General features: G+C 38.6%; 1 protein-coding gene across 1 annotated transcript in view; it reads right to left on the reverse strand.

The window, feature by feature from the left end:
* Positions 1-3,288: 3,288 nt before the first annotated feature.
* The window catches only part of LOC307219573 (uncharacterized protein), a 47,918-nt gene continuing 37,014 nt past the window's right edge, over positions 3,289-14,192 (reverse strand). Inside the window, exons 9-14 of the mRNA XM_079982817.1 lie at positions 13,191-13,355; positions 12,334-12,527; positions 10,535-10,595; positions 8,670-8,809; positions 4,157-7,765; positions 3,289-3,780 (exon numbers count right to left, since the gene is read on the reverse strand). Of these exons, the coding sequence (XP_079838943.1) occupies positions 7,661-7,765; positions 8,670-8,809; positions 10,535-10,595; positions 12,334-12,527; positions 13,191-13,355 (665 nt within the window). The 3' untranslated portion in view covers positions 3,289-3,780; positions 4,157-7,660. The remainder of the gene's footprint in view (positions 3,781-4,156; positions 7,766-8,669; positions 8,810-10,534; positions 10,596-12,333; positions 12,528-13,190; positions 13,356-14,192) is intronic.

Below are 14,192 nucleotides of genomic sequence, written 5' to 3' on the forward strand. Positions count from 1 at the left end.
TAATTATCCACAATCAAAAACCACATACCCAGGAACAGAAACGGTCACTGCTTGTATATGCTTAATTTGCCTTAAAAGATTTGTGCTTTTTCCACTCATGAGTCTTTTTCATTTTGTTTCTCCTGTACCAGATATGTAATTATATAAAACTCTGAAAAACATGCCATAACAATGAAATGTGATTGTCAACAGCAGACTAACAAATGGAATAGAGTGGACCAATAATTTCTCAGCTCCTGTTGTAAACTGTTGCAATTATACACTGATTGTGTTAACTAATTGTTACTGTGATTTTACTCAATACTTAACCATTATCAGAAACAAGTTCTGGGAGATCACCTTTGTGTTTATGGAAAGTGTAGATATTTCCCTTGGTACAAGCACAGTGACTCGAGTTGAATGATATTCATGACAGTTCTTGTGCTATGGATTGTAAACATTGTACAAATGTATTTGGTATTCTGTTTGAAATGAAGATTCAAAAAATAGTTAAATGAAATGAAATCCTTCCTGTAAATAACTATATTCAGATTCCATGTATACGAACATTCCTTTAGAGTCCCGATCGTGAAGAGTGTCTTTATCAGCTAGAGACTACTGTCTTGTGTGGCAGTGGTTACATGTGCTATAGTAAAGAACACAGTGTGTGAAGTATTTGGTGTACTACAGTACCATAGTTCTTTTGGTCTGTTAAGTAAGTTGCAATTTGTGATGAAATGAAGTTGAAAGTAGTGCTTCATACTAACAAATTTCTTTGGTTACAACCTGATTTTTCTTGTAAAACTTCAAAGGAAAACTTGAAAATTTTATATATTTCGATTTTGTAGATTTTTTTTTATTGCAACACGAAGTACCAAATCATTAAATAAAGTACACTGTGGTCATTTTATGGATGCCGTGGAGTCTTTTAATGGGTTGTCATCTACTTGTAAATGCATTCTGTTTCAAAAGATTGAGCAACTGTGCAACGGTAAGTCTTCAGGGATCTAGATTTGGCATGGATGTCAACACAAAGAGTCCATATATCAGAGACACAATTATTAGCTGCTTCCACAATCCAACCACGGTTTCTGCTGGAAAGAATTTCCTCCCAAAACTGCAGCAATTTATTTTTATATATAATAGATTTTACTAGAGTTTATAAGGAGAAATACAAAGCTTAATATAAAATATCCTTTTTTGTCCAAACTAAAACATTAAAGAAGATAAAAACATAGAAGGGGGGGGGGGAGAGAATGGAAGAAAGATTAAGAAAAAGAAATATAAAAGGTATTAAAAGAGAGAGAAAAAACTGAAGAACTTCCTGTTCTTTGTCTGTCCACTATATATAAACAATATTCACTTAATCTGTTCCAGTATAACACCGAACAATACCACTTTCTATAAACAAACATTATCTTCAATCCTCAAATCCAAGTGCCACTATTTCATTTTCTTTTTCATGCAAAAAATCTGAGGTTTCCACTCCTTAGTAAATGTTAACAATGACAATGGTGTGTGAGGCTGAGGTGTCTCAATGCCAAGTAGCTTGTAGGATCCTAACCTCTTTACTAGGAATACCGTATTTTTCGCTCTATAGGACGCACTTTTCCCCTCCAAAAATTAAAGGGAAATGTGTGTGCGTCCTATAGAGTGAATGCAGGCTGCGCAGCCATCCCCAAGCTAGAATAGCGAGACGGAGTGCTGTGCAGCGCTCTGTCTCGCTGTTCTAGCTTGGGGTTAGCTGCGCAAAGCCTCCGCAGGGCAGCGGGGAAAAGGCACCCCGCTGCCCTGCAGAGGCTTCAAAGGCTGTCCCCGAAGCCAGAACAGTGAGACGGAGTGCTGCACAGCACTCCGTCTCGCTATTCTAGCTTGGGGATGGCTGCGCAAAGCCTCCACAGGGCAGCGGGGTGCCTTCACCCACTGCTCTATGGAGGCTTCAAAGGCTGCGCTCCGGGGGCTTCAGGCAGCTATCCACAAGCCTTCCAAGCGCAGCAGGAGTTCCCGCTGCGCTCTGAAGGCTTGCGGATAGCCGCCTGAAGCCTGGAGAGCGAGAGGGGTCGGTGCACACCGATCCCTCTGGCTCTCCAGGCTTTGCTGGAGAGGCGCTGCACAGTTTTCCCTCTCTGCACAGCGCCCCTTCAGCGAAGCGGGAGGAGAAATGGAAGGGGCTCCGTTTCTCCTGCCGCTTCACTGAAGGGGCGCTAAGCAGAGAGGGGGAGATTCCCCCCCCCCCCCGTTCTCCCTCTCCTATGGTCCAGTGTGTCCTATAGAGCGAAAATACGGTACTTATTTGTTTGGGCCAACTGACTGTAAAATGCACTTTTGAACATAACCTTCTGCTGTATGAAATTGCAGTACATATGAAGACATCAGTGTTTGCACCCAAGTTAAAAACATAAGGCAAACCTGCTGGATCAGGCCAATGGCCCATCTAGTGTTCTCAGAGTGGCCAACTAGTTGCCTGTGGGATGCCTGCAAGCTGGACATGAGCATGAAAGCACTGTTTTCCTATGATTCCCAGCAACTGGGATTAATTTACTATCCTAGATCCAGTAAATAGCCAGAATTATTATTATTACTATTAGTTATTATTATTGCAAATTGTGTGTTGCCTTTCAAAATCAAAGGGCTTCTTAAGCTGGCTTACAATTGAAAGGTTCATAAAGAATAAAACAAAATAACATAGCATAATTACATTGCTAAAATTGCATGCAAATTAGAGGTATTAAAAATCTTCAATAGAGAAACAAACCAACATTAAAAATGTAGCAGCTAGCCTTACGCCCTCAAATGCCATAAGATGACTTATTTCCCACCCCCTCCCTCCAATATAACAGACGCCATTGGCTTGGATTCTGAAGGAGAGAGCTGAATATGTCAACTTGGTGCTGCTCCCCTGCACAAGCAAAGGAAGACACTCTTGAACGCTGTCCTCACCTTATCCATGCCATCCTACATTTGATGCCTAATTTGGCTTTCAAACTAATTAGTCTAATGATTATCACATTCCTGACAGAAGTTGACAAACTGTCTAGACATTCTTTCTTTTCAGCGTTAAAAAGAGAGTAACTCTAACAGTAGATAATTGACTTCCTGCAAAATCGTTATGCATTTAACACAACTGAACACTTACTAGGCTAGTTGTCTGCAATATGCCTGGGTATATTGTTGGTGTTTCTGTCTACTCTAGTAGTGATATACATCTGTGCTGGTTTATCTGAAACTGGCTGAAAGTTCATTTTATTCAGTTATTTATTGTTATTTATTATTCAAGAAAACTATAAGCATTAAGGAAAACACACAGGATTTTTGTTGTAACTGCCATTTCAACTTTATTCTGCAGTTAAACAAAAACAAAAAACTTCACAGAATACCATACAAATATGCAGAAAACAGTATGTGGAAAAACTAACTGAGATATGTCAATTGACCGTAATAATTATACTGCATTTTGCTTTGATACTCAATTCAATACTTTTTAAAAACGAAGGAATGTACCAGTACCATTTTTTCAGGTTTGTAACACAAACAACTGCAGTTCAGCATGAGATTGCATTATTTTTAAAAACAACTTACTGTTATATTTGCCACCACCACCCAATCGTTCTCTCTCTTCTCTGTCTCTCACACACCAGAATTTAACAGAACCACTTTCATGCAAAACAGATTGTGAATTAGTGACTTCTAAACCAAGCCAGCAATGTGTTTGGGGAGTGGAAACCCCAATGCTCATACAAAATTTCCTTGCCTGAAGAGCTTTCTCAGTTCAGTGGATGGAGACAATCTACAGATGCATTCCTTTGCTCCTGTGTATCAGCTTACTTAAGGGACGCAGGTGGCGCTGTGGGTTAAAGCCTCAGCGCCTAGGGCTTGCCGATCGAAAGGTCGGCGGTTCGAATCCCTGCGGCGGGGTGCGCTCCCGCTGCTCGGTCCCAGCGCCTGCCAACCTAGCAGTTCGAAAGCACCTCCGGGTGCAAGTAGATAAATAGGGACCGCTTACCAGCGGGAAGGTAAACGGCGTTTCCATGTGCGGCTCTGGCTCGCCAGAGCAGCGATGTCACGCTGGCCACGTGACCCGGAAGTGTCTCCGGACAGCGCTGGCCCCTGGCCTCTTAAGTGAGATGGGCGCACAACCCCAGAGTCTGTCAAGACTGGCCCGTACGGGCAGGGGTACCTTTACCTTTACTTATCAGCTTACTTTACTGAACTGAAGAGCACCATCTACCCATGTGTGCATTTGAGCACACATATCTTCATACAGTTATACATTCTGAGATACATACAGGCTCTTTCCATCACTTTTGGCTACAACCTGCGCTGTTGTCAAGAAGCTGCTGCATGTGACAGCTTTTCTATACACATCAGAACTCCAGCAAGGAGTTGTGGGCAAGGACAAATAACTATAATGTTTGCACTGCACTAGTATGACATCTGATCAAGTCAACAGAAACCACCTGAGCTGTTTTCCATATAGTATTAAAATTTATTATGCATCCTTCACCCTAAGGTCCCAGGACTGGCTACAGCAATTCAAACACAATGTCAAGATCAGTTTAAAACAACTTACAATCACAGAAAGAAAGAGGTTTCTAAAAATGTCATTTGTCTTATCATTCACTTATAACCGGTATTAGAGCTGCCACTGTTTTCTAATGCAAGAGAAAGTAAACCGGATTCGGATGTAATTGCATCATTATTCAGATATTAGTATTTTGCAGTTGTTTATTTTGAAATGTTCAAATTTCTTTTACATGTCCAAATGACTGATTTAATATGTTTATAGGCCACTTTTCTAATTAAAATATTCAAAACAGTTTTCTAAAGATAAAGAAACCCAAGAATCTAAAAAGTAACAGAAAGCCACATGAAATGACATAAATATGACTTTTGATGGATAAATAAAATTGGTTAATGGGAAACTGTACCAACACCATTAAAAAAACAATCACTAAAAGCCTCAGAAGAGAAAGGTTTGGGTCCCTGGACTGAGGAAGCACACTTGAGCTTTGTATTAACTATCATCAGGTTTACATTTGTTGCAAGATTGTGACACGGGACCATTTTTAAAAAGCAAAATCATACCATATCCCATTTATTTAGGCATTTGAGAGAGAAATCAGTGCCCACAAATGTATTTTAACAAACCAATTTAATTTTCTGGCAGCTCAATTCTAACCTGAATCTAGCAATCTTCTGATAGGCGCAGATAAGTGCTCAAATGTTCACTGAACAGGAAGGCCTACCCTGACCAGAAGAAGTACACATTGATCTCCTGAAGAGTTTTGGGTGAGGCCCTATTTACACATATTAAAATCTGAAAAGTAATGTAAAGCTCAATTTCACATATTCCAAATCAATGCAGATTAGTATTCAAGTATACTGAAAGGGTCTATTTTACAGCATCTTCAGCTGGCGTTTGCTCCTGACAATTTTTAAAGTAGTTTTACTTAAGCTAAACCTACAAAATAAAGATAAACTCTGCAAAATAACAAATAAGCTAAATATATAAATATTAATTTTAAGAAGTACAAATGAGCATGGCAAGTTATTCTGGAATGTTTAAAAGTAGCATAAAAATTTAGGAAATAAGCTACCACTCAAGTAAAGGTAAAGGACCCCTGACCATTAGGTCCAGTCGTGACCGACTCTGGGGTTGCGGCGCTCATCTCGCTTTATTGGCCGAGGGAGCCGGCGTACAGCTTCCGGGTCATGTGGCCAGCATGACTAAACCGCTTCTGGCAAACCAGAGCAGCGCACGGAAATGCCGTTTACCTTCCTGCTGGAGCAGTACCTATTTATCTACTTGCACTTTGATGTGCTTTCGAACTGCTAGGTTGGCAGGAGCAGGGACCGAGCAACAGGAGCTCACACCGTCGCGAGGATTCGAACTGCCGACCTTCTGATCTGCAAGTCCTAGGCTCTCTGGTTTAACCCACAGTGCCACCTGTGTCCCTACCACTCAAGTATTTACACCTAAATATCAGAATTACTGCTATTATCCTGAAGGCGGGTATTTAAAAAGAAGTCACATCACTGAAAGTTCAGTATAACTCATCAATTTATGGGGCACAAACCAGCTCTCTTCAGGTTAAATAAGCCACCAAATTTTAAAAGTACTTAAAAAAAACAACCTAATTAAAGCATTAAATATTACTAGTTTTACTACAGACCAACTTGGAATACAATTCCAAGGATAAATATGCTGACCTATCATTTTGTATCCAGGGCCTCTTGATCCATTTTGGCAGGAAAATGCTTGTGTGGTCGTGGTTTCATGCAAGATATTTATCAGGCTTTCACAGTATTGTCATATATTTCTGCCAGCAGTTGGTGCCAAAATGCACTCTCTCTACATAAGAGCGCCAGGTGGTTTTTCAAATATGTTTCTGGTCTATTGTTATTTTACCTTTTTGGAAGTTTTACATTATTGCTGTTAATTTTTTTGTTTGCTTGTTTTAATTTTTTTGTAAACAACTTCCAGCTGTGTGTTTTTAATCCGGAAGCAGTGCATAATTTTTTTAAAAATAAATGTTAAGGCCCTTATGTGGAGCCAGTCTCCCAACAACTCTCAGTGGCTTCAACGCTGCCATCACAAATGGGGCAGTATCTATACACCCACCACTTAGCTTTCATAATATATGGGGAGAGATAACTGCGGCTGCTATGTGAATTAGCTAAGTTTCCATCTGGCACAGCACTGGTCCACACAATTTTCAGTGCATTCACATCCTTCTAAAGTGCTAAAACTTGCCATGTTTTGGAAATTTTCTGATGCATATGGCTATCCAACTACTGCTCTTTTGGGCTAAAGAACTGTGCAATTGTATAGTATTAATCCTGCTTGCTTTCCTTATTATAGAGTGTCTATGGAAATTCTAAACCTTCAGCCACCACCAAAGATGGAAAAAAGAGAAAACCTTTGAAGGGACGTATTAGAGGGAATACTCTCCCTCTACAAAGAGGCAAAACTCAGCAATGCAAGTTCATGGAATTCCAAATAAATACTTTTGCAGCACAGCAAATTGTGATGGAATTTGCATTTCTAGGGATTTCAAATGAAGGTAATGCAAGTTAAATGTTCCTTACACATGGTAAAATTATGGCATCCACAGGGCCTTTTCTAAGCACCCTTACAGTGCAATCCTATGCGTGTATACTCAGAAGCCAGCCTCCATTGAGTTCAGTAATATTTACTCCCAGGTACCCATGCGTATTAATGCTGTTTTAGTTTGACAGCAATAGCATCATCTTCATTTCACAAATGTTAATAAATATAATTAAGGACTTTATCATGATTGGAAAATCTCTGTTACACCACACGAGACATGAAATGGACACAGCTATAATGTTCAAATACATCCTAATGTTATCTTCAATTTAAATAAAATTTGTATGGAAATTTCATATATTTTCAACAAACCAAAAAAGCCATTTTATAGCTTATTCCAAGGTACAACTGTGCTTTTAAAAATATATCAAATTTTTGTGTTGGTACCTAAAGAGTAAGATTCCCAAGTTCTAGATTTAACAAGGATCTTTTGGGGAAATAACTTGTTTTTCTGTAAAACTGTACAATTGTAAAGAAAGTAAAATACAATAGCATTTTTCTCAAATATTACATCACATCATAAACATAATTTAAAAATATTTTACAACTATTTGTGAACCCAAAAAGACACTAGTCTTCTTTTTTCTGTGTTTCAAATCGTTCCATCAATGCTCTAAATACATTTCCTGGTATTTTCTGATGTTTGTCTATTAAACATTGTATTGCATTTTTTGCCTATAAGGTCAAAAAGAAAATAGCTCATTATTGTAACAGCTTTCAGTCAGTCACAGATTAAAATTAAAACCAGCATTTAGCCCTTTTAGTAGCAATAAAAACCCAAGATACCAGCAGTTTAATTTCAAAATTACAAAACAACTGTGAGATGCAAATGCACAAAATGGAGTACGAAGTATTAGCAACTGTCAGGTGGGTTGAAGTTAGAATTCTGATGCTTTCTATCCAATGATTTATAGCATATAGTTAGCAAAGCTAAATAGTTAACATGGGGTCCAGACCCAAAATATGCAACGAAACCCACAATAAGTCTAATGTTTGTTCTCTAATAATATCCCATATGTGTAGCAAGGTAAACTTGGTCCTCTTCCTTAACCCAGCCTAATGACAGGCTGAATCATCCAGAAAAACCTGAAGCTGAGAAGTCACAATACACTCTAGCATCATGACCAAGAATGGAATAAGAGAAATTTCTGGCTGTGAGTCCAGTATAGCAAGATTCAAGTTGGATATGTTTCAACAAATGTATTTTAAAGCTTGTAAGGTCTATCTTCAAAAGGAGATATGTGCCACTCTTCTCCCATCTCTCATTATTCCTTATTCTACTGTCCTTGCACTCTCTTGTTTCTTTAGTTCTTTGCATCTTTATCTCAGCCAGGTCAAATTCACCTTTTCCCATTCCCATTCTCAAATCACAACCTCCCAAAATGTTCTCCACTGATTTAGCATACTGCTGGGCAATCTTGGCAGTTCACCCCAAAATCAATGAAATTAATCAGCTTCATCCCATGGCTCTTTGGGATGTTTCCATAACTGTATTCAGAACATAGGAATATTACACTACAATTATTTAGGATTAGGATAGTAACTTTGCTACTTCAGCATTATGAAAACAAAAACTTACTTTTTCTGCCAGTTCTGCAGCAGTGACATTTGGTTCATATGGAATAGGATCTCCAATATATGTGCGTAGTTTGACAGGGAAGTTTCCATACAATGGGACTAGTGGCCAACGAGTCTTCTCATACACCCATCTAAGAAATTCTGGTTCATTAAAAAGAAGGCGGGGGGAGACATATTTAAGAGAATAGAAGGTAAAATAAAGTTCTGTTGCCCAAATCATGCAACTCTTTAAAGGTATCTTGGAGGCAATGGCTTTCAAGTCATGTTTATACAGTAATGCCTCATAAATTACTGATGCAAGCTAAAAGCTACACAGTTCTGGAATATGTACAGGTATATCCAATCCTGAGCTAGTTGCACAGATTATGCATTCTAAGCCAAAAGTCATGAGAGAGAAGAAGTAATTGCTGAAATATCTCCAAGATGTAGGTTGTGTTTGCATGTAATGTTACCCCCACCACCAATCACAAGCTGTTGCTTCCATTTCCCACCAACCAGTAATATCTGAATCTGGACAAACTGTTGATATTAATTCTGGTTTAGGGAATCCTACTGCATTTCTTTAACTATAGTTAACACTAACCACAGTTCTTGGTTCAACATACTGAATAACTACAGTTACTTGAAAACAGAAGCAAAAACTTATGATCTCCTCTTCTGCATGACTGTGAGAAGAAAAAGAGAAGTGCAGGAATCCAAGACTATAGCTTAGTATAAAGTATGAATGAAGCCTTAGGTCCTACATAACCTCTCTTCCCTAGTGTAGAATAGTAAAAGAAAGAGATTCCAAAAGTTGCTTTGGAGGAAAGAGTCATTGTTCTAGAAACATATTGCTGCTTTCTTAAATACCTGTGTTATAAGACAGGGAGCATGTCCTGTGATAAATACCAGTAGATTCTCTGCTTAGCCTTTCTTTAGGTCTTCATAGGACCATAGTCAATCAATGTGCTATTGTCATAAGAGGGACAGAACTTATATCTAAACAAGTGTGAGAACTGCAGCAAATTCCCCACCCCTTTTAGGAAGACCCTTAAATGAAATTTAGTCTGCCTTCTTTATCTTTGATGATACATGCAATTAGCTAATATTTTAAGATTTACTTAACAACTACAATAGTGACCCTCCATTTATTTTTTTAAAGAGCCTGGTTTGGGGGGTGGGGTGGGGAAAACCTCTTGTATAGTGCCTAGGAAAAAGAGAAGGCTGGAAGCAGGCACAGGGAAAGCAGAGCAGAAAGATGACTTATGAAATATGGAAACTAAAGTATGGGATAAACAGATGCAGGGTGGCTGCCTAAAGGATGGTTGAAGGCTAGGCTGAGAAGCAGACATATGAGAGGACTGAGCATGAATAGGGTGGAGGCAGAGAACAATAGAAAGGAAAGCAACAAAAAGGATCAGGGGATAGAAAGGCAAAAAAGCCTTCTGTTATATTTTGTAATGGTTGTGAATTACACTTTTTCTCTGTCTCTCTTTTTTACAAAATTGAATGTCAAAGGCATGGGTGGGGGGAATGTAAATAGGAGATTTAAGAAAAAATGGAACCAGTCTGGAACACCTTGCTACACAGAACAGTATATATCTAGGTCTTAAGGCTTTGCTAATAATTCCAAAAGGACAACTGACACTTGTGGATTTGTAGAGCTTGAGTTAGCATAAAGCAACCTCATCCCTCCAGATGTTTTGGATTACAAATACATATTCACTTCACAGCATTTAATGATTAAAATGTCAACCACATTGTTCAAGAAAGAAAATCTTACCCCTATATGCACCAAAGATAGCAAGCCAAAGGTTCAACCAGGAAAGCAATAAATGTAACAACTGAAAGCATAATATAAAAACCCCAAAAACTGAAGTTGCTTACTTATTCCACCAAATGTTCGAACGCTTTCCCGAACATTTTGTGTGAAAAGGGGAATGATGGGCTGTAAAGATGAAGGACATGCGTTAGCAGTTTCTGTCTCACACTCAAGGCGTTGCATCCTAAATAACAGAGTGCATACCTCAGCGATTACTCACTAACGATTACTTTGTATCATTATAAGATTATTAAATGAGTAGAAAGCCGAGAGAACCATGCTAAACCATTCATTAATTACATTTGTATCTTATGCTTGCTCCAAAGAGCTTAGTGCAATTTTCCCACTTACTCTTTTCACAGCTGTCCAGTGAAACAGATTACCCAATGAGATTCATATGCGAATGGGCATTTGAACCTGGGTCTCTATCACAAAATTGAGTTTTTAGCCACAGCATAATATGAATCCCCTATTATTACACCTAGAAACTTAGAATGTGATTCTGTAGAGAAAGAAAGAATTTGTTTTGGAGTAAGAAAAACCCTCAAGGTAAATCTGTATTTTCAAAGGAAAACCAAACCACTCTACTCACAACTAGAACAAGAATCTATTTCACCCAAATGCTTGTGTTTCATAGCCGCATATTCTAACAGAAACAATTGGAATGCTAAAAAGTAAGGTATATAGGATCACAATCAATATCTTATCACTTCTGATACCATATTTTTTGCTCTATAGGATGCACCAGACCATAAGACGCACCTAGTTTTAGAGGGGGAGAACAAGAAAAAAAAAAATCTCCCTCTCTGCGCAGCGCCCCTCCAGCGAAGTGGTAGGAGAAACGGAGCCCCTTCCATTTCTCCTCCCGCTTCGCTGAAGGAGCGCTGCGCAGAGAGGGAAAGCTGCACAGCGCCTCTCCAGCAAAGCGAAGCCAGGAGAGCAAGAGGGATCGGTGCGCACCAATCCCTCTTGCTCTCCTGGCTTTGCATTGCTTTCGCTGAAGCCATGGAGCCTGTATTTCCTCTTAATTTTTGGAGGGGGGAAAGTGTGTCTTATAGAGCGAAAAATACGGTACTTCTCAGCATTCTATGTGAGCTGTTCCTGTTAAAAAACATTATTTTGTCCATAAAATCATTAATTTCATCCTCAATGCAATTTGAAAAAGCAGACTTTGCCTTCTATTTTTTTAAAACAAGGGCAAATGAAATTAATTTTCAGAATGAAAAGACTGATACAATTAAAGCCTTTTTTTGTACCAGGACAGCCCCCCTCCAAAAAAAAGATGGATCAACCCATCAGACTGTATGATAGTCAATCAGATGAAACATCTGAAAGCAACATAACCTATTAAGAAATCTTCAGTAATAGCCTTGCATATAACGCATTCATTTATTCACATTAGTCTAGATGGCCATTCAAAAGATAAGACAGGAGGAACAATTCAGGATTTTATTTGATGTTCTGTAATTTCCAGGAAATTGATGGTTTTGTTGGCATACACTACGGTGTTACACAGAAGAACCAGAGCACTAACACAATACTTTACCATTTATACAACTACTTTGGAATATGTAAGATCTGATCAACTTGGATAAATGGAAACATTATTTATATAGATTCTCAATGTATGTGGTGGGCTTCCATACAAACATTTTTTGAAGAGCCATTAAGTGCATCCATTTTGTTTCAATTTCCGCTTGCTTGTCTCTGCTTCTTGTAGTTCTCTCTGGATGAAGAACATGAGCAAGCAAATCATCTGTCTTTACTTTGTTGATTTTACATATAGAAAGATTCCAACACTGATGGTGCTGGTTTGGTTAAGATGCCTGAAGTTATATTGCATTTATGCTCAGAAAACACTCACCACTTTTGCATCAATAGCCACTTGAGCAAATCCTTTACGATTTCCCCATAGTATGGGGTAGTATTCATTAGCAAACAGGGCTTCCCGAACTCCTCCTGGTGAAATGGCCAATGAGCGTCCGCTCTTTAATGCTTTTATACATTCCTCCTGTGATCCAGGCAAAGTACGAAACACATCAACTACGATTTTGAAACCTGCAAAGAGTTAAGAAACAAATAGCTCATGAGAGAAATCTGGAATAAACAGTAGGCAAAAAAGAAAAATGGAAATATTGAACAAAACCATGAAAGAATTGGATTTTATACACCTAAATGCAGTCCAGCACCCACCTCTTGTTTACATCCTCCTGCATCAATATTGGGCTTAATCAAAACATTTACCGTATATTTCGCTCTATAAGATGCACCAGACCACAAGATGCACCTAGTTTTTAGAGGAGGAAAACAAGAAAAAAAATATTCTGAATCTCAGAAGCCAGAACAGCAAGAGGGATCGCTGCGCAGTGAAAGCAGCAATCCCTCTTGCTGTTCTGGCTTCTGGGATAGCTGCGCAGCCTGCATTCACTCCATAAGACGCACACACATTTCCACTTACTTTTTAGGAGGGAAAAAGTGAGTCTTATAGAGCAAAAAATACGGTACTTTCAAAACAAAATAGTGATAATTTTAAGCAACTATTGACTCATCATTTTTCTCTAGGACAAAGTCTACAAACTGCATATTTGCTCACTGAATTTATGTATGAATGCACCTGTGTACACAAACAAATAAACCCTGTCCATAACACGTGTCTTCAGATGTCCAGTTAGTACTCTTAACTGATCTACAAGCATCATAATCACATTTCACAGTTTTTACCTGGTAATGAAAAGACGAAGTGATCAGCAACTACATGGATGAATTTTTTCTTCTTAGCAAGAACAACAGACACGAAGTAGAAAAAGTCTATAGGTGTTGCTCCATGATAAAAAATAAATAGGGCTGGTCCATCAGGTATTTTTTCTAGGCCGTGCACCTCATAACCTGTTAAGAAGAGAAGGGAAGGTTAACATTTGATATCAACTTTGCATTGCAAAAGCTTACTCAAAGAAGCACCAGAACTACAGTTGCAAATGACAGGCAAGCAAAGGCCACATCACAACTGGACATTCAATATGAAGGATTGAGTACATTCCTGGAAAGAAAGCCTCTTTTGAACTACTTTTTAATGCCCTCATAAATGACTGACTTGTCTGCCAGTTAGGTAACTGCTGAGTTCTCTTTTGTTACTTTAGACAGAAGTTGCATTGCTCTTAAAAATGATATCTTGTATTGGACTAGCTTCTGTCAATGAAAAATAGTAAGAGCTTCTAATCCGGGTTATATGGTTACCTTGGGACACAAAGGTAACCATGGGGGTTCATCTCAGTTTCTCCACCAGCATATGCTAAATCTCATAATCTTGTTTAGTTACTCTTCAACATACTTGTGCACTCTTTGATAAATGCAGTCTGTATCAATAAAGTCCATCTCAAAAGAAAACATTCCTGTTCTGTAGAGGAATTATAGTGTCCTGCCAAAATTGCAATGGCTTTTGTCCTTTTCAGATCATTGCTGCTGTTCCATTATCAAATATTAAGAATCTCATTCCATCTCTGCTTTGCTCCTGAGAAACATTTTCTGCAAGTAGAGTGGGCAATTGAAAACATATCTGATCATTCCAATACAATTGGCTCCACCCCATGAAAGCACATATATGAAAATATAGAGAAAGTAGAGAAAATCCGCTTACAACATTACACTACCTTCAAAAGGAATTCTTCTGCTGATAAGGAATCTGTCCCATCTGACTCAAAAGATTTCACTGACTACTTCATGGGC

Source organism: Podarcis cretensis (genome assembly GCF_951804945.1).
Source record: "Podarcis cretensis genome assembly, chromosome: 7".
In the NCBI taxonomy this organism is placed as follows: Eukaryota; Metazoa; Chordata; class Lepidosauria; order Squamata; family Lacertidae; genus Podarcis; species Podarcis cretensis.